The 19,535-nt window shown below is 41.9% G+C and overlaps 1 protein-coding gene across 3 annotated transcripts in view; it reads left to right on the forward strand.

Annotated features, from left to right (window-relative positions):
- The window catches only part of npas1 (neuronal PAS domain protein 1), a 50,635-nt gene extending 36,254 nt beyond the window's left edge, over nt 1-14,381 (forward strand). Inside the window, exons 6-12 of one of the 3 annotated variants that reach the window (XM_055027994.1) lie at nt 6,327-6,501; nt 6,643-6,758; nt 8,767-8,963; nt 9,221-9,327; nt 9,474-9,621; nt 11,161-11,273; nt 12,422-14,381. In XM_055027994.1, the coding sequence (XP_054883969.1) occupies nt 6,327-6,501; nt 6,643-6,758; nt 8,767-8,963; nt 9,221-9,327; nt 9,474-9,621; nt 11,161-11,273; nt 12,422-13,491 (1,926 nt within the window). In that variant the 3' untranslated portion in view covers nt 13,492-14,381. The remainder of the gene's footprint in view (nt 1-6,326; nt 6,502-6,642; nt 6,759-8,766; nt 8,964-9,220; nt 9,328-9,473; nt 9,622-11,160; nt 11,274-12,421) is intronic. The other 2 variants (XM_055027995.1, XM_055027996.1) reach the window with 2 other exon arrangements.
- The last annotated feature ends 5,154 nt before the right edge of the window (nt 14,382-19,535 follow it).

The raw sequence follows: 19,535 nt of genomic DNA on the forward strand, positions 1-19,535 counted from the left end.
AGCAGATGGCCTAACCCATCACATCTACTCAAACAGGGCCTAAGCCATCAGCATTCTAATGAAATTATTTATGATCGAAGATTACATTCGAAACCTTGAACACACAACGCCACAACTACCTGCCTGAAAAGACGTGAGCGGGCGGAGATAGCAGGAGGTTTATGATCGGAGAAAGAGGGTGCGAGGGAACGCGCCAGAGGGAGCGTGTCGAGTGTCAACGGGCGCGAACGGCGAAGACGAAAAACCCATATATAGAGGAAAGAAAGGGAGAAAGAATTGAGGGTAGGAGGGAAAGGACAAAACCATTTTGGTATGCTTTGTTGGCAAGTGGAAGTGGTCGCCGGGGAAAGGGGAAGGACAGACAAACAAACGAGGCTCTGAGTGGAAAAGTAGAAGTGGTGGTTTGTTTTAGAGGGCATGCAGCCCCCCGTGGATCGACCCTCCCGCTCTGCGTCTCGCGTCCCCCTTTTCCCTCCCCACCCCTTCCGCCTGACCCCTCTGCCCCGGCTTACACCCCGGGCCGCTCCCCTGACAGTGGGGTTGCTTAGCCGACTTAGCTTAGGTCAGGCACCTTGACCAAGGGCACAGCCCCGTCTCACCACCCACCCCGACCCCCCCACCCCACTCCACCGACGCCTCTACAGGTATTTATTTATTTGTTTTATTCCCCAGCAATCCTCATATAACATCTCACAGTGGGACAAAGAATGGGGATGAAACAGGAGGAGGAGACAGGAGGCAAGAAAAAGGATGGAGAAGTAAGAATACTGTCCAGTGGAAGGGAAAAAAAAAAGGATAAATAGGCTAAAGAGAAAGGAGGAAGAATGGGAGATGGAGGGAGGAGAGAATTGATCTGCGAATGGTTAGTATGCAGCCCCCCCTCCCCCTTGCCCCCTCCCTCCTTCTTCCCTCTCCCATCAGTCAGTGAAGGCTTCTAGTGTGTTGTGGACCACTGCCCGGATGCCTCATACATATTAAAGCCCCCTGCTATTATTTATATCATGTCTCTCCTCCCCCCACCTTGCTCCATGCCCCTCCACACCACCATACATACATGCACGTGGGTCTCAGTCTGCACACACACACACACACACACACACCCACACACACAATGACAGAAAGAAAAATAAAAAAAAAAACAGACAGTCTGGTCACATACGCAGCGAAACAGAGGCGTATGCGCGCTGTGGGCTCGCATACGCGTCCCACCCGCACGCTTGCACACACACACACACACTCAGAGAAATTTGAATGATCTCGGCGTCTCCTCGAGTCTCTCTCGCTCTCCATCCCATACCTGTTTTTGTGTCTGAGCCCGACTCATCCTCTCGATTGCACCGTCTTTTTCTCATCTTCTAATTTCTGCTTGATCGTTTTTCAATCCCTCCCTCCTGCCTGTGATGGAGTGATATTATTCGGATAGGTCTTAAGCCCCAGAAAAGCCCATAAGGACCTGTTTGTCTCGCTACCTTGTTTTCCAATGCCACAAGGCGGGGAAACTCTGTCTCTTTCATACTGCTTGTCCATTCGGACTCAGGGTTTGTTAAATTTGTCTTTGGCTCGGAATAGATCTTGATTTAATTAAAAGAAAAAGAAAAAAAGAAGTTCAACCTGAGCTAAATCCAAGGAGGGACTGAACAATAATTGTTTTGAAGCATTAATGCCGATATGAAAGAGTTAAATGGAGATGAAACAGGAGGAGAACAAATAAACTTAATCTCAGGACAAAAAGGAGTTGTCGCAGGAAAATAATTAAAGTTTGGATAGTCACAGAGGAGAAAAGGAATCCGAAAAAATAAACACTTTATTGTAACGATGTTAACATGTAGAAAATATTTATTTCATTTACATTTTCAGCATGAAAACATTGTCTGTATTCTGAAGGTTGCAGAACCTGGAACCAAACTCACTTCAAACTTTTTCTTATTTCGATCATCTAAATTCTCTAATGAAGGAGCAAAATGAAGACATTCAATTTGGACAGCAATGTTTGAGCAATGAAATGCAGAATTTTGTCCACTAAAGACTCATAAATGCACATTATACAGCTAGAGGTGAAGGCAACTTACTTAATTCACTGATACACAAAAAAAAGAAAGTCAACCAAATGTTTTTAGGTTTAAAGAGAATTCCTTGTTTCCTTAAGATGTTTTTCCACTCACCATTAGCGTGATTGTCCTAAAAACGACTCATCAGTCTGAAACTTTCAAACCATAATCGGAGCTGCAGAAGCTTCTTCTGAAGAAAAGAAAAATGTTCAGAATAAAGTCACAGAGTAGACCAACAAAATACAACTTTTAATTGTACAAATGAAAAGGAGAGGCAGACCGAGAATGACATCAATTTTCTGCAAACGTTGGCTTCTTTCTGTTTCTCACAGTAACAAGAGGGTAAGCTACGAAAGGTCACTGCTGAAAAAGCTGGTTGTTCACAGAGTTCTGTATCCAAGTGTATTAACAGAAATGCAATTAGTCCTGATAATCTGGTGCACGTTTTCCTTCCACTGAACTTTGGATGAAAACGCTTGGATTCATCACTGTCTGGAGAGCTAGCGTCTTTAGCAATGACATTTTGTGGCTTAACCTTCAATCTACCAATTAAGTTTATTTGTATAGCACAATTCAGCAACAAGGCAGTTTGAAGTTTTTACATCATAACAATGTAAACTAAAATAATGTCAGTGACTTGATATCTGTCAATTCAGCAACCCTCCTCGTGATTATACAGTTTACTGATCCAGACTGTGAGACTCTTGCATATTTTTGAGTTAATTAGTTGATTAGGCATCATTCGCTTCCGATATTTAACTTTTAAACAATCTACATGATGTACAAGTTTCACTATTTAAAAGGCAACAAAAATATGACATTTTTTGACAATATCTATATATATTTTTTAGATGTATTTTTATTCCAAATCATGCGATGTTTATAACTCTGTCTGCAAACAAATGTGAACTTAAAGTCAATTTTTTATTTATTTATGAAGGCTGACATAACTTTAGCATTTATTTTCTCAATCAATGCTCAGAAGGTTGTATTGGTATTTCAAGCTGCTTTTTCCTGATGTGCACTACTCTGCATATTTGTTTTTTGCTTACACTGTATGTTTTGCCATTTGCAAAATGGACAAGACTCATCATCTTTTTCTGGGGGATTTCAAAACTGCAATGAATTTTAGAAGAACATCTATTTTCAAAGAAGCTAAAGATTTTTTTAAACCCTAAAAAAACCTTTTTAGGGTTCAACATTACATGTATGTAGTTTAACATTACATGCATAGTGTTGAAAATAAAGTGCTGACGACACAGCATGGAAACTGCAATACGAAGGTAAAAAAGAAGGGAAAAAAACCCACCCTTCTCATTAAATGAGATAAAATAGGATTACTGCATTGATAATCCTGTTTCTTGAACCACCCTTAAATATCTATTGAAACTCTCCGGAATATTAAAAGTGGTTTTGTCTGTCACAGTAAAAACAATATTCTCCCTGTGAGATGTACAGTCACAGCTGGAAATACTTGAGTGGTGCCAGAGAATAACGTGCAGAAGGCCCAACATGATGCAAACAGTATGCTGAGGAAATAGGAGCGTTTTATTTAAAGCCCTGTGAGGATGCCGGATGTGACTACCCAGACAATCATAATGATTTATGCGAATATCTGTTCTACATATGTGAAAGTAGCATGCAAGCCAACAGGAAGGAACAAGTCATCAGTCGGGTTTGTTGAAATGTTCATGTGCAGAGTTTTACACTAAGGCACTGATGAGATGCTAATCTCAAAAATGTTACGACAGAAACATTTTCATATTTTGTCCTGCTAGAACCATAAAATGCAAAGTGTTTTATTTGTGCCCCAAATAAATGCAATCATGTTACTTTCAGAAGTCACCTAGTTAGTAATTAAAACACACCAGTATGTAAAAGTCTAAAATGCATAATTTTTGCAGTAAAAAAATATAGAAATAAAAAAACCTATAAAACAAGATCACAAAACAGATGAAACCTCTAAGAAACAAATAAAATTTCACTGTCAGACAGTGAAAAAGAAAACATTCTCCATGCTGTATGCATGTCTTGTCACTAGTAGAAATGCCAAAGGAGAACATGTTGAAGATGCAGCCTGATGCCATCAGTGTGCTCAGGGAAAGTGAGTGTTTTATTTGAAGTCTGCTGAGGATGTCGGCTAAGACTACCCAGGTAGCCATAATGATTTATGCTAATATCTGTTCTACATGTGTAAGCATAGACAGTAGAAATAAACAAGTTGAAATCAGCATGCAGTCCAACAGCAAAAAATATAAACAGGTAATCTTATCACTTTGAGTTATTGAATTACACCCTGTTTTTATTACATCTTCCAGAAAAAAAAAGCAAAGTGTGGATGTTCAAGTGGCTCGCAGAACTGGTAATGCTCCATGAACATTTTAACATTTTGTTGATTGCAACCACAAATTTCCCTCCACCTGTGTGTAATTTATTATTGATCCCTGCAGAAATCCTGCGGTTTTGTGACGATCTCAAGAGATCTGTCAGTGTTGTAGAACAAACAGAATCATAAAGACCAAGGAACACAGAAGACGAGTTTTGGGGGAAAAGGTTTGCATGCATTTAAGGAGGCGTATGGGGGGGAAAGATCATACATGACCATCATGCTGAGGGAATGCGTTCCTTCAGCGCGGGAAACTATTCAGGGAAACTAGTTGGAGTTTATTGTAAGACAGATAGACCTAAATCGAAGGCAATCCTGGAAAGAAGAAAGAAAAACTTCAGACCAACACAGATTTTCACCCTTCTTCATGGAAGTTCTGTCACATCGTAACATAACTATCTAAGGCCCAGACTTAAATCTCATCATGAGATTTCCAGTTTGACAAAGGCCAATTTCAGACCAATTTATGTTCTCCATCTCCACATCTGTGACAAGAAAATGAACTTTATCTTTTGATTTTATAAAGGATTCTGGCCATCTCGTCAAACTTCTCTTCCTTTTTGCAGAGAAGGAAGTGACTGTATCACTAAGTGATCCAGTCACTCTTAGTCTAAACGGTGTGTGATTGCAGATTTTTCTTTAGAGAGAAAAGAAGCAGAATCTGTGTTGATGCTCTTGTCATCATGCGGGTGATAAGTTTCCCCTAATGAAAACATGTTTTAGCCAACTTCTGCATAATCACCCTTTTAGCCTCCATATTTAGATTTAGACACAGTCGCACCATTTTCCACAAAAACAGAAATTCATAGATTGGGTTCTGGGAAGCTCCACGGGACCTTTGGCAGCTCTTCTATTTGGGATTTTTTTTTTTTTTTTTAAATCCAGCCCTTTTCTTCCAACCCCGCTCTCTCTGATGGGGTTTCCTTCTCGCCCTCCTTCACCCTCGTTCCTGCACTCCCTCCTTCTCTACTCTTCTTCCGCTCTTCCCTGGTTGTGATGTCCTTGAGGACCAGCTGAAGCTCCCATAAAGCCTGCAGTAAATGGCTCTAATCCGGTAATAAATGGCTGTGTCCTACAGACAAGGGTGTGAGGCTGCTGTGGCCGTGGGTTTTATCAGATGGAATGGTTTTGCCACACAGACACACACGTTGCAGAAACACACAAACATTCACAGATGTAACAGAAGCTGCATACCATAATAGAAGGCCTTTACACCCCGATATTGTTTCCTTCTCTCTCTCTCACACACACACACACACACACACACACACACACACACACACACACACACACACACACACACACACACACGTGCACACTCATTTATACACCTTCAGATGGAATCACAGCGTCTTAGATTGTGCAACTTTTATGGATGCCATGCAACAGCAGCACCATTATTACCTTTAAATGATTAGAGATGCGACTGTGATGTATTATGATGATAGCATCGCATGGAGCTGTTGCACCACTCTTTATGCCGGCTGGGGAAGACTGTAACTGAAAGAAGGAGCAGGGAGGGACACAATAGGAAGAATAGTAATGTGACCTTTTGAGATAGTTGGAGTTCACCTGTATTTAATCAACACATACAATTGATTTTTATCTCTCCGGGTTTTATTTGTGTACCACTGTAGTGACATAGCCCTCAGAGGCTGGATTGTGTTGCGTGGGCGTGCGTGTGTTTGTGTGTGTGTAAGATGGGTGGGGGGATTGTCTTACAACCTCCTCATTCCTTGTTGAGTAGTAACCCAGAGCGGTGCTTTCATTTTCCTGTCATAACATATATTGATTTCCTCCCCCCCATCCAAGTGTGTGAGCTGTACCTGCACACGCAGAGGTGTTTGTGCTCTAAGCATTAGACTCTGATGGGTGGCTGTGCCTCCGTTCAGGTGGAGCTGACGGGCAGCAGCGTGTTCGACTACATCCACCCGGCGGACCACGTGGAGATGGCCGAGCGGCTGGGGATCAAACCGCATCTGCGGGCCGAAGCTGGCTGCCACATTGCCCCGGACAGCGCCTCCAGCACCGCCTCCACCTCTTCACTAGCCGGTACCCCTGAGCCTGGTACTTTTTGTCCCGTAATAAGCAGCTAAATTTAGATTTTTGCCGTTTCCCATAAGCAAAGTCTCTGGCCACATGATATAGTAGTGGTAGTTTTTTTCTTTTGTTTACCAGTCATTAAAATGGTGTTTTTGTCTTTGACAGCAGGTCCCTCCAGTCCTCATTCTGCTGCTGACGATCCACCAGAACGTGGCTTTTTCATCCGAATGAAGTCCACACTCACCAAAAGAGGCCTGCATGTCAAATCCTCCGGATACAAGGTAATTCACCATAATCTCATAATATTAATTCAGTAACTTTAGGTAGAGGTTAGAGTTTCATACCAATCATGATATGCTTATTGTCTGAAATAGAGGAGGTGCTGTGAGTTTTTGAACAAGATTTTTTTGACTTGTTTCCAGTTTTATTTTTCATATTTTGTTTAATTTTACATCTGCCAATGCCAGTTTTTTTGTTTGTTTGTTTATTTTTTTTTACCAATTCTGATATGTTCAAGGATTATAACAAGTAAAAAAAGCAAAATGTTGCAGCTTATTTTATAGATGTATTAGTATTGTATTCAAGATTAAATTACAAATAGCCGCATTGAAGTGCATGAAAGTACATTCTGTTGGTCGATGTGGTTGTAGACTGAAAATAGTCGGAGATCTTAGTTTTAATACTTTCTATTTTGATTTTTCATTGTTCAACCTGCATATCAATCAGAGCCAATCTCTGGCAATGTTTTTTTTTTTTTTTTGTTCAGCTTCCATAGCATTTTCTTCAGCTATATGGAGCATAGAGGCCTCTGGGTAACTTTGCCCCCTCACCAATTTGTGCTCTCATTTTTACCCATGAGTTGCCATTTTGCCCCTTCCTAATTGCGTTTTGTACCTACAATAATTTCACACCCAGCTTACTCAAAGCATTGTGAAAAAATGCATTGACAGTCATAAAATGCTCACACAGTATGCATAATTTAACTCAATACTTTATTATTTTCAGCCTAGTTGCATTTATTTTGTTCAGGTGACGAAATAACCCAGGAAAATATTCTACGGGTAAAATGTGAAACACACTAGTTCCGTTTGTTTGGTTCTCATGTCCATTTGACCTTGTGAGTGTTATGAACTATGACAGATTGTGTCCCCGGATTAAGAAAAAGCAGACTTCCCGATGACAGAAATATTTTTTGTCCTACCGTCCAATAACTATGAGATAATTACAGAAGACTGGTGCCCAACTTCCTTTCAAAAGTAGATTCAGCTATGACACAATGAAAATTAATGTTAAACAAAACAAGCCTTAGGGTGAAATGAGTAGCACACATCATATAATCCAGCTTCTTCTGTCCTACCTGTTGCTGCACACAACTGGTCAGCTGGCTGAAATAAGGCAACTACAGATTTCCCTCCCTTTGAAATTCAAATTTGTCTTCTTGGAAATATTTTTTTTGGGGGAAAAAACAGCCAAGTTGTAAAAAAATTAAAAAAGCATTGCCCATCACACTTTTTAGTTGATATTGTCATAAGCATGATTTCTGTTTAGTTGTCGACCACACGGTCCTTATTCACTTAATTAATATTCAAACAAAGACTATGGACAACTTTTCTTATAACTATAATTATCATTAAGTCACTTTATCTTAACAAAAAAGGAAAACATTTTTCTGTTTTAAGACAAAACAGTAAGTTAATCTTGTACATTTTCAGAAAAGATTTTTTTATGAAAATGAAAACGTTACCTCAGACAATCTCATTGTATCCAGAGAACAAACAGCAGAGATGGAAAGAGTATAAAATAGTGTTGTCAAGTAAAAGTACAATTACTTTGATAAAATGTTAACACGTAAAAGTTTAATTTGAATAAAAGTTAGCTTTAGTGAATACAAATTATAATCACAAGCAGCAGATAAAACTATTGACATCTGATGTTTAAATATTGCACAGAGTATTTATTTGGTCAAAGCACTGATTCATTTCCACCACTGCTAAACAGTAACATCATGTTGGATCAAAAAAGTCTCTAGATGTTGTTTCTTGCTGCCCAGAGTTTCACAGCAGTCTGGTTTCATGGCTCTGACCTTATCACACACTAAAGCAACTCGCCTCACAGAGTAGACCGCTCCCGAAGCTGTAATGTCAGACCGGCTCCATTCTTGTTTTGGTATTTTGTTCACAGCATTCACCCCGTCCAATTATTCACTTCGATCTCCACTCCGATGTGTCGATGTGTTAGTTTGTGCTCCTACCTGGCTTTGTTTTTTAAGGACCACGCTCTGCTTGTCAGGTCATCCATGTGACCGGTCGGATCCGCTGCCGCCCAGCACTCGTCCCGGGTTCCACGCGCTCAGTCCGCCGCCCGATGGGCTTGGTGGCTCTCGCACACACGCTCCCGCCCTCCACGCTCAACGAAGTCCGCATGGAGAGCAACATGTTTGTCTTCCGAGTGAACATGGACTTGCAGGTCACATACTGTGAAAACAGGTAGCTTATTTTATTATCATAATTTTTGTGCGGACAATAAGTGCCGCCACACATTTGTCCAATAAACAAAAAAAAATTGTTTTATGTAGGTTTTTTTTTCTTTCTTTCTGGAATGTGCCCACATTCATGTTTTTTCATGAGCGGCTGGCAGAATCCCCAGCCAGCTGGTGGTTTTTAGAAAATACATCTGCTTCTGTTTAGTTGACAAATTAGTTTTTTTTTTGTTGTTTGTTTTTTTTTTATCCATTGCTCCACAGGATCTCAGAGTATATGGATCTGACCCCAGCGGAAGTGGTGGGACATACCTGTTATCATTTCGTCCATGTGGAAGATCTGGAAAATATCCGGCAGAGCCACGAGGACCGTGAGTCTCACACACACATTTTCACATGCAGACAGCTTTTCACTGGTGACATTGGGACGCCATAGGTGTGCATTGTCTGGTTGTGCAAGGCGCCCTCTACTGCCACATTTCTGAACTAACCAACCTCCCTGCTTTCTCACCGTTAGTGCTGAGGAAAGGCCAAGTGGTGACAGGCTACTACCGCTGGCTTCAGAGGAGAGGAGGTTACCTGTGGATCCAGTCCACTGCCACCGTCTCCATCAATCACAAAGCCCCCCATGAGCGCAATGTCATCTGGGTGAACTACGTCCTGAGGTCGGTCCAGCAGCTGCACATTCGCAGGCTCTTATCAAATAAAGCTGTTGTTACATGCGGACAATATTCTGCCTGTGTGCAGAAATCCTTTCGGAGGGGGAATAGGTGATGAAACATGCAGGGATTATTGGTGGAGATTTGGAGGTTACTGAGAAAGTACTGACTTCAAAGCATATTATTTTTGAGCTTGTTAATTCTGACAGCCTTAGCCCAAACTGTTGAAATACAGCATGACTTAGAAATATAAGTGCTTTCATTATTTTTAAGGATACCTGACGAGGAGAGCGAGAAAGGGCAAAGTGTTGGCGAAACCAGGAGTAGGCAGCTTACCATGTTGAATCAACAAAGTTCATTAGATTTTAACAAGCGCAGGTTATTGTGCAATACACACGCAGCTCTGCACTGCTTCCCGCTCCTATCAATCACACATCTCAGCTGATTTGCACTTGACTCACCCTGTGGCTACAAGCAGCAAAATGGTTATACTGCTAAAACGTAATTAAAATAATATGTCGGGTCTACTTGGGGCTCTGGCCTATCCACCTAAAGAATTAATCAAATCACCGTTTGAAAACTGTGTTTGCTTCATTCTTGTCTGAATGACAAAAGCAATGTATATTACTTTGTGGGGGATGTTTAGAGTTAAGGTTTAGGGGCTTGTCACAAACAGATCGGAATCTGATTTTATCGTCATTGTCACATTTGTTTCTTCTTTTAAAAGTTCTGTTTTGAAAATACAGAAGAGATTATTTTAAAAGTTACTTTGAATCAGTTAGCAAGCTGTTTGAAAGTCCTCGTATTTTCTGTGGTGCGATCCAACATTATTAGTATGCAGCAATATAACAATGCCTTCTTGTTATTCAGCTCTGTTGCTCTGAATTAGCAGATATGATCCTATTGAAAAGCTTTTAGGCTGAAACGCAACATTTCAAATGTCTTCACCTTGTTTTTAAATATAAATTACCTTTTAAATGTTGCATTACTCTTGTTTATGTCTTAATGTATTTTTATACATACACACAAACGCATGCAGAGTAGCTAAATGCTGGCTGCACAACGAAGCAGTCAGACAAAAACAAGAGGAGGAGGCTGAATTTCAATGCTAATTAGACTAAAGCTATATAATTAGTACAAATGGATGTCAGAATTTTAGGTCTGAATGGTGTTTTAGTTAATTAGTGTTGTAATTACAAGAGCTCATTAACTTCTCGAACAACCTCCCCTCCTTGTTGGAGCTTAACTTTGTATAGGTGGGCTGCTAAATGGGACACGGTGTGCGTTTTTGTGTGTGTGTTCATGCGTATGTTTGTTTATTGAGGGCTGTTTAAGGGGCTGGGGGTGTGTTAGGCAGAGGTTAGAAGCAGCTGAGGTAGTTTTGCTATTGGAGGCTGTTATTTGCCTGATTATATGTTGTTTCTGCCTCTAAGTATTCACTCAAACTAGAGCTGCTGCTTTTGTTTTTTTTTTGTTTTTTTTTTACATAAGTGGATTTAAGTGGTCGATCAGTTGTTTATCTCTCTCTCCTCTCTTTCCACCCAGTCGAACTGAGATGCCCGACACTCCGTTGGATCTTCTGCAGCTACCGGAGAGCATAAGAGCGGAGAGACTTCGAGTCAGCTCGTCCCCCACCGACGGCTCCCCGCAGGCCCGAGGTACTGCACGTTACTTGTCATGCCAGTCAATACCAGTTCCCTTCCAAAGTATTCACACTTTTGAGCTTTTTAGCTATTTTTCACGTTAAAGTCACAAATGTGAAGGAGTTTTAATGGAATTTTATGTAATAGAGAAGCAAAAAATAGTACAAATTTGTGACATGGGCAGGAAATAAGTCTGAATTTGTGTTCAGCCTCCGTCTTATACCACTAAAAATCAAGTCCAGAATCCAGGAATTGCTAAAATCTGATGCCACACCTTGTTTGTTAACATAATGCGAAGAAGAAAATTGTCTTCTTCAGAGCATGTGCATAGTGCTATTTTATAGGTCATTTTATTTATTTATTTAAGGTAATTTTATTTATATGGCACATTTTCAGCAACAAAGCATTTCAAAGACAAGATAAGTAATCAGTTAACTATCTTATCTTCAGTTGTTAATAAAAATGCTGTCAAACATTTGACTTTGCAATTTAGCATTTTTTAAATGGGGCCTCTGTCTCTTTAAGAAGTTTCCCGCTCTTTCTGACACGCCGCCTTCGGCATGATAACGTTTCTCAATCTTTGGCAACATCGTCAGCAGCGTTGTACTCAAAAGCAGTTTGAACGACGAGCTCAACACTTTAATAAGCAAGGAACACTTGGCACATGGAAGTGGCAGTGTCATGATGTGGGGGGATCTATTTCTTCAGCAGGGACAGGAATGATTTTGGACATAGCTGATGGAGGCTTCAACCCACTTGACTCTGTGGTGAAGGTTCGTTTCCAGCAGGACAATGATCCCAAAGCCAAACACAAAAGTACAGTTTAGATGAAAGTGGATTCATTTGTCAGGAGAAACCAGATAAAGTCCAAACCTAAATCTGACTGAATCTGTGGCAGGATTTGATTCCCCATCAAATCTGAATGAGCTTGTTTTTTTTTTGCAATGAACAGATGAAGCAGTAATAAGAATGCAAACATATAAAAACTATGTGTCTTTTTTCTTCAGTCATTGCTGTTATGCACTACTTTACATTGGTTTGTTGCATAAAATCCTGAAAACGTTCACAAAGGATTGTGGTTGTTGCCTGTCAGATATGAGCTGTGAGTAAATTAGTGAAGAACAGTGTCTACTCTCTTCATTGAAATTTCTTTTCCTGCTCAGGTCAACCACCGGTGAAGACAGTCGGAAAGAGTGACACTGACAGCAAAGGTAGAGAGAAATTTGCTGCCCCTGCCGTCCAATCAGAGGAAAGGAGGAAGCGCCTGCTAAGGTCCGACCACGAGGGAGCGCCTCCTGAGAGCCGCCGTCGCCTGGAGGAACTTCGGCACACGGAGGAAGTGGTGTCAGCCTCCTCAGACCTCGCAAGCGAAAGCGAGGGCGATGAGGAGGAAGAGGCGGAGTGGGAGCAGGGGGGCGACAGCGACAGACTGAAGCAGGAAGACAGCGGGGGAGGGGGCAAACAGGGCAGAGGAGGGGACGCCCCGACGGGAGGGGACAGGGCGGGCCGGGTGCACAATGGCCGGGCCGTCATCCAGCAGCTGAAAAGCGTGGTGGCTCCGTCCACTCTGCCGCAAAGTCCCACCATCAAGACTGAACACGAAGTCCTGTCCACCGGAGGGCGCTGGGGGTCCCACTCGCACGCCTCACAGCCCCAGCCGACGCACGCGCACACACCGTCCAGCAGCCTAAACGGCGACAGCCCCACCACCCCAATCCCAGACTCCTCGTCCAGCAGCGAGGCGCCACCGAAGGGCCTGTTCACCCCTCCGTCTCCCGCCCTGTCCCCTGCCATGTCCGTGTCCTCCCCACAGCCCCGCGAGGACAGGGTCGTCTCCGGGTTAGTGAGCCGCGGCGCCGCGGGCGGCGGAACCGGAAACGGCCCCGACTTCGAGCTGCTCCAAAGACTGGCGGGCGGCGCGGCGGGACGGGTCCTCTTCCACCCCCTCGCCCTCGGCCCGCAGGGCCCTCAGAGTCTCTACGCCCCCAGCACCATCCGCTACGCTCCACCGGAGCTGCCTCCCTCCCACCACCACGGTGGAGGCCACGGCGACAGCCTGCAGCTACGCTCGGACCACCACAAGGGACCCCCGCCGACCTTCTTCCCGCACTTGCAGCGGCTGGCCGGGCTGCCACCCTTCAGCGGTTTCTCGCCGTCTGACAGCCCTTTCTCCTCCGGCCTGCCTTTCTGTATGAACGGACTGAGGGGGGCCGCGGGCACGGAGGAAGACTGAACCTCACCGGGGGAGAAGGAGAGAGGAGAAAATCAAAAATGAAGTGACATGACAGACCGAGAGGCACAGCAAAAGGGCATGAAAGACAGAAATGGCCTCTAAGGACGCTACTAATTGGACAATGAGCTGAGTTACTCCAGTCTTGGAAGAATGCGATACAAAAATCCACGGTGAACCAGTGACAGCAGCTCTCAGAGAAAACCGAACACGGACACTTTTGATCGGCTGTCCCTGAAGACGTCTCATCTCCGCAACAGTACAGAACTCTGCTCAGTCCTCCTCAAGACGACCGCGTTGCTTTCTGTGTCTCTTCCACTTGGAGAAGCCATACTGTACATAGCTACGAACGAAACCACGAAAACCCTCAGCTTACATCCATGTCACTTTTACTCCAGTTAAACCAGTAGGAGGAGGACTCTCGCCAGTGGGGGGATGAAAAGAGACATTTGGAGTCAAATGTTTTTATCATTGCAGTATTATAAAAGTATCTCTTCCACTGGGTTTCCCTTAATATAGATAGAGGTGACCTTTTGATGTTTTATATCGGATCTCTGAAGGATATTACAGGAGTGTTCATCAGTCAGCCATACTTAAAGCACAGTGTTGGGACAGAGCCGTGAGTCACGCGGTCCCAGACATTCCAGTATATAAAGAGTGGAAAATTGCATCACAGACAGTTGTTGTTTGAATATAAGATGGTAATTTGTTTGACTAAGTGTTAGTCATAGTATATTCTTTATGGAGATGGGGTTGTGTTTGTGTATGAAAGCCATACTGTTTTTTTCTTTTCTTTTCTTATCTTTTTTTTTTACATTAATTAATTGATGTAGAATCTTTGTTTCCAGAGAAATTAACATAGTTTTATTGTTTGTTTTTTTTTGTTTGTTTGTTTGTTTTTTTCTGGGAAGTAGGTGGACGTGGTGACGTGGTGCAGGACAGGAATGTTTTTGTCACCTGGACCTCTTTGTGTTTTTTATGAGCACTTACTGAAATTTGTTCCGGTGTGAACTCAATGCACTTGGTGACTCGGATGTTTGATCCTGTTAAAACAGAAAAACAACAGAAGTGGTCGTTAATAATATAGACTGACCGCAGAGCACTGAGAGGGGAGGGGCGGCGGCGGTATTTGTGTTAAAAAAAAAATTATTAAGAAAAAGAACAAAAAAAAAAAAGGACAGGTCGATAAATAGACCCTTGTGGTCATTAAAATATGACCATTTGGGGTCGATAAAATAAAGCTGTCAACTCGGTGTAGGGTTTTAAATTAAAATAGAGAAACGGGGCTCTCGACGTTAATTAGCATCTCGGGTAAAGATGTGCATGTGAAGTCGTCTTTTATTGCAGCAGCGTAATGCCACAATAAATACCTACTTTTAATTTGAATGCTAATATTCAGAGAGTATTAAAAGCAAAACGCTTGACGTAAAGAAGTAGTCGTTTACCATAATTAGTGATCGCTTGAAATAAATGCAAGAAAAGCAGCAAACAAAAATGTTTTCTCCCCTTTTTGAAATTTATAAGATCACCAAGTGACTGCTGGGTTTGGTGCACTCAATACAATTATGCTCTTGTTGCTGCACACTGCTGGTCAGCTGTCTGAAAGTGCCGCTGCTACACTTTACTCACCATGACAGGGATGACAAATTCAGCTGGTCATAATTATTCATAAAGTAAGAAAAGATCGCTCAGATGGAATGCCGAGAAAGTTGCAGTATAAGATATAGTAATGCGCATGAGAATATAAGTGGAGAAAGATGGACAATCATCATTCTGTATGAACGAAACAATCGTCACTCATGACTAATATTAAAGCAAATCTACTGAAATTGGAGTCACAAAAAGGTTGAATAAATGCTTCATAGTGAGAAAAAATGGTTAAATATTCTGTGCAGCGAGCACATAAAAACTAACACTAAATGTTTATTCTTTCAATTTGCTTTAGTTTACGTATCAAAATTGGAGTACAAAAATACATTTTGTGGATACCATGGCTAGAATTTAAATATCAGTGGATTGCATAAAATTAAAGGGGTTAGGCATAATTGTTGCTTTTCTGTTTTATATAAAAGCTCTGAAATTAATCAGTGTTTTATGTATTCTCATGCCGGCCCGCATGTCCAAGGGATTTATGTAAATTATGACGCCGTAGTGTTAGTTTTCATCTTTTTCTGGAAGGGATCTGGAGATGAATCTCCAGAGAGAAGAGCCGATCAGGTAGATGCGCTATAAAAAGACGCGTAAACGCTGGATCATCAAGATAGAAAAAGAAAGTTTGAAAAAGAAAAAGGTGGTTCAGAATTACATACTGGCCCATTCTGACTAAGTCGTTTGAAGTCATAATCTATAGTCTATTCCTAGGGCATACATACAATGCAACATTGAGACCCAATTTCTCTTTGCTACTTCCTAAAAGGGAAAAGACAGGAGAAAGAAACTTTCCCATAGTCAGAGCCAGGATTAAAAGGTTTACCTGAAGCAAAAGTCACTAAGCTCACCTTGCCACCATGTACAGTTAGCAGGATGCTAAACGGGGAGAAATATATTTCCAAAGTTTTTCAGTTTTGCAATGAAAGATGAATTCGTTTTGAGCCTTTTTGCACATCTTTATCAAGGATGCCAATAAATGTCGTGGGTGCAAAACAAAAAAAATGTTTGCTTTCTACTAATTGAAATGCTTTTCAAGGTCGAGAAGAAGGCATTTTCTGCTTTTCAATTTGTGCTCGTACCAGACGAGGCACTAGAGATCGAAGGGTACGTCATTTGAAAACATTGAAATCCTAAAGTTTGACATTTTTCACAAAAAAATCTCTGCAATGACGCATCCAGTACTTAATGCATTAAGTAGTCCATAAATTATATATATATAAAAAAAAAAGATATGAACTAAAAATTGTTTCTTAGCACTTTGGAATGAGGTCTTTTGCACCTAAAACACAGGGGGGGAATGTCAAAAGTTTATAATCTTGGGGGCTTTATTTTTTTTGTTTTTTTGCCTTCACAATGAGATTATAGTTTAGTTTCTGCTGAGGATTTAGTTCACACACAAACCTGATGTTGGGGAGGGAGAGACCGTTCAACCTGCTGTGTGCAATACGCGCATATGTTGTAGCCGTCACAAATGCCGAGTGTGGGAGCGCACTTGTTCTCGGATGTTTACCGGTGTAAAACTGCGAGTGTGGATGCGGTTCTGAGTGTGTGTGTGTTTGTTTGCGTGCCTGTCTGCGTGTGTGTGTGTCTTTTTGTTTTGGTCTTTTGTTCTCGTTGTTGCCAAATTTAAGAAGAAAAAAAAAAAAGAAAGAAAAAAAAAAAGCTAACCCCTATGCCCATCACTGTGAATCTAACATTATCCTTCTCACATGTTTGTGAATATGTCAGCCGCCACCCATCGACGAAAATGAACAAATGTAAAGAGCGAAAAAATAAATAAAAAATGATGCAGATGACGATAACAATAAAATATTCCAGTAGAGGAGCACAAGTATAGATTTTGTTGTATTTTCTTCCACTCTTGCGCATATTTCAACCTAATTAGAGTGTGAAATATATTAAAGCCTGGCTGACACTTTAAAGATAAGCATGCTTGTTCCTCATTCATATTTGCATTTTGCAAATTTGTCATTTTTCAACACACATCTTCATGAAGTATTTAACAGAATACACGATGCTGCTCTTAAGCACATTTTCTCTCCTTTGAAGTGTTTATTTTCTGTCAGTTTTTTTTACATTTTATGTTACATCCTTGACCATATTATATTTTCATTTGATATTGGCAGGGACACAAAAACACATGATGCACATTTTCTAACCATGCAGAGCAGGGAAAGTTTTTCCATGGTTTTTAAATTGTTCATTTTTTTTTTACTATTACAAATCAAAAATAAATTGGTGTGCACTGGGATTCGCAATGTTTTCACTATATTTCTGTAGAATAACCACTCGCAAAATTACAGCTGCAAGTATTTTTAGGGTGATTTTCTTTTTGCTTCAGCATCTTCAGACTTTTTTGTTAAACATTGCTTCTTCCTCTTACAGCAGTTCAAGCTTCGGTCATTTATGAAGTTTGGTTTCCAATAATTCTTATTTTGATTCAGGTCTAAGACGTCCTGTTTCTGCTAAAGAAGAACATCCCTAAAGCATGATGCTGCCATCTTTTATAACTTAGTAAAGTTTACCAATTTAAATTCAGACCAGAAAGTTTCATTTTAGCCCCTTGGTTCACCTGCTTGCTGCATCTCCGACACAACTTGTGGGAAACTGATGATGTTGGCTTTCAAGTCACCGAAAAGCAACAATCAGTTGTTACTTTGCAACACGAATCATCAGAGTAAAGTTTCTCATAAAGGCCTTCACAGAACAGCAGTTTTTATAATAATGACACACTGACTATTTACTAATTAACTGACTTCTGAAGGTGATTAGATTTTCTTTTAAGGAGTCAGAGTAAAGGAGGGTTGAACATGAATCCCCATCAAACTTTTCTCAGTGCTATTTGTAAAAAGCCATGCGTCATTTTCCTGACATTTCCAGTAATGCTTGATAAAATCCTCTGTGAGGTTTTTAGTTATTTAACAAAATGTGAGAAAGCACAAAACGCTAATAACAAATGCAAATAAACAAGAGGGCGGGGAAAGAAACGTATATACGAAGAATATTTGTGTTACTGAATATGCATGACCGCGTATTATCAAAAGACAAAAGTGGACAATCTTTTTATTTCCCTAAAGTGGACAAAACAATATAAATCCTTAATAAAAGGGCAGCATGTGGAGCAGGTGGGAGCAAACCCCCCCCGTCCCCCGGCAGGGCATCACCCGAGCGCTCCGGATTCAGGAAACACTCGGCCATAAATTGGTTTGAAATGAACACAAAGGCGTCTCACTTATGAGAAACTATATATGCAGGCACGCGTCGCAATGTATGCATGCGTGCGCGTGCGGCTGCGCGCACACTCTGCCTGCGCCGTGCTGAATGCGTATGTGTGTGTTGTCTGAAGCAGCCCCAGGGAGGGGCTCTGACATTGAAGACGGGTTAAATCCTGTTTTACATTCAAGTGGCAGGCCCTAGTTCATTAGAGTGAGGATCATTCCTCCTCAAGACCAAAGGAAGCGCATACTAAACAAGAGCAGTTGTTGGGGAGAAAATGCCATTGTACGTGCAGAAGTGTATGCACTGTGTGTGTGTGTGGGTGTGTGTGTGTGCGTGTAGGGTTGCAAAACAACTTTTCCTCTTTGTCTTATAGCGCCTTTAGAAATTGAGGAAAAGGTGTGGTTTGTGCGACTGAAGCCGCTGCGTGTTGTTTGCGTGCGTGCACACGCCGGCGTAAGTTGTGACAGCCTCTCCTCCCCCTCCGACCCCCCTGCCCCCGACTCGTCTTCAGCTCAGGCTGTCATTGAGTCACCCGTACGCCCTCTCTGTCACTAACTTTGATGGCTTATCTTACCCCCTGAATTAGAGTCGTGCTCCCGGGGGAAATACCTCAGCACATGTAAATGCATTTGAAAAAGTAAAAATATGAGAGGGAATAATAAAGTGAGGCATTGCGGGGAGTTTTTTGCCTTGCATGGGAGTTACATTCCTTGTCCTTCATTCTTTCTCTCTCTCTCTATACATATATATTTATATTACTCGTAAGATTTTCATCTTTGTCACCGTTTCCCCCAACCAGCCTCTCCTCACACGGGTTTAAACTTCACTCCATCTAAAGCCAGATCCTTTGATCCGTGTGTATGATATTTAACACCTGAGAGCAGATGAGCCGGCTGCTTTTTTGAAAAAAAGCAAAGGTGATGAACCCAACTTTTCAGGGCTGAGGGGGCCGTCGATGTGAAATTGCGGGTTTTGGAAATTGCATGAGGCCGGGACTCGTGGCCGGCTGTGTTTGGCTGTTCAGGGTCTCGGATAGATGGTGTTTGTCAGTGAGGCCGCGTCTCCTGCCTCTGGGCACCCTGCCCTTTAGACGCGCCAGGCCTCAGGAGCCTCCTGCATGCCAAACAGACCTGTGCAGTCAGATGCAGCCGCAGAAGGGAGAGGAGGAGGAGGAAGAG

The sequence above is a fragment of the Poeciliopsis prolifica genome, unplaced genomic scaffold, assembly GCF_027474105.1.
Source record: "Poeciliopsis prolifica strain line A6 unplaced genomic scaffold, Auburn_PproV2 SCAFFOLD004, whole genome shotgun sequence".
NCBI classification, from domain to species: domain Eukaryota; kingdom Metazoa; phylum Chordata; class Actinopteri; order Cyprinodontiformes; family Poeciliidae; genus Poeciliopsis; species Poeciliopsis prolifica.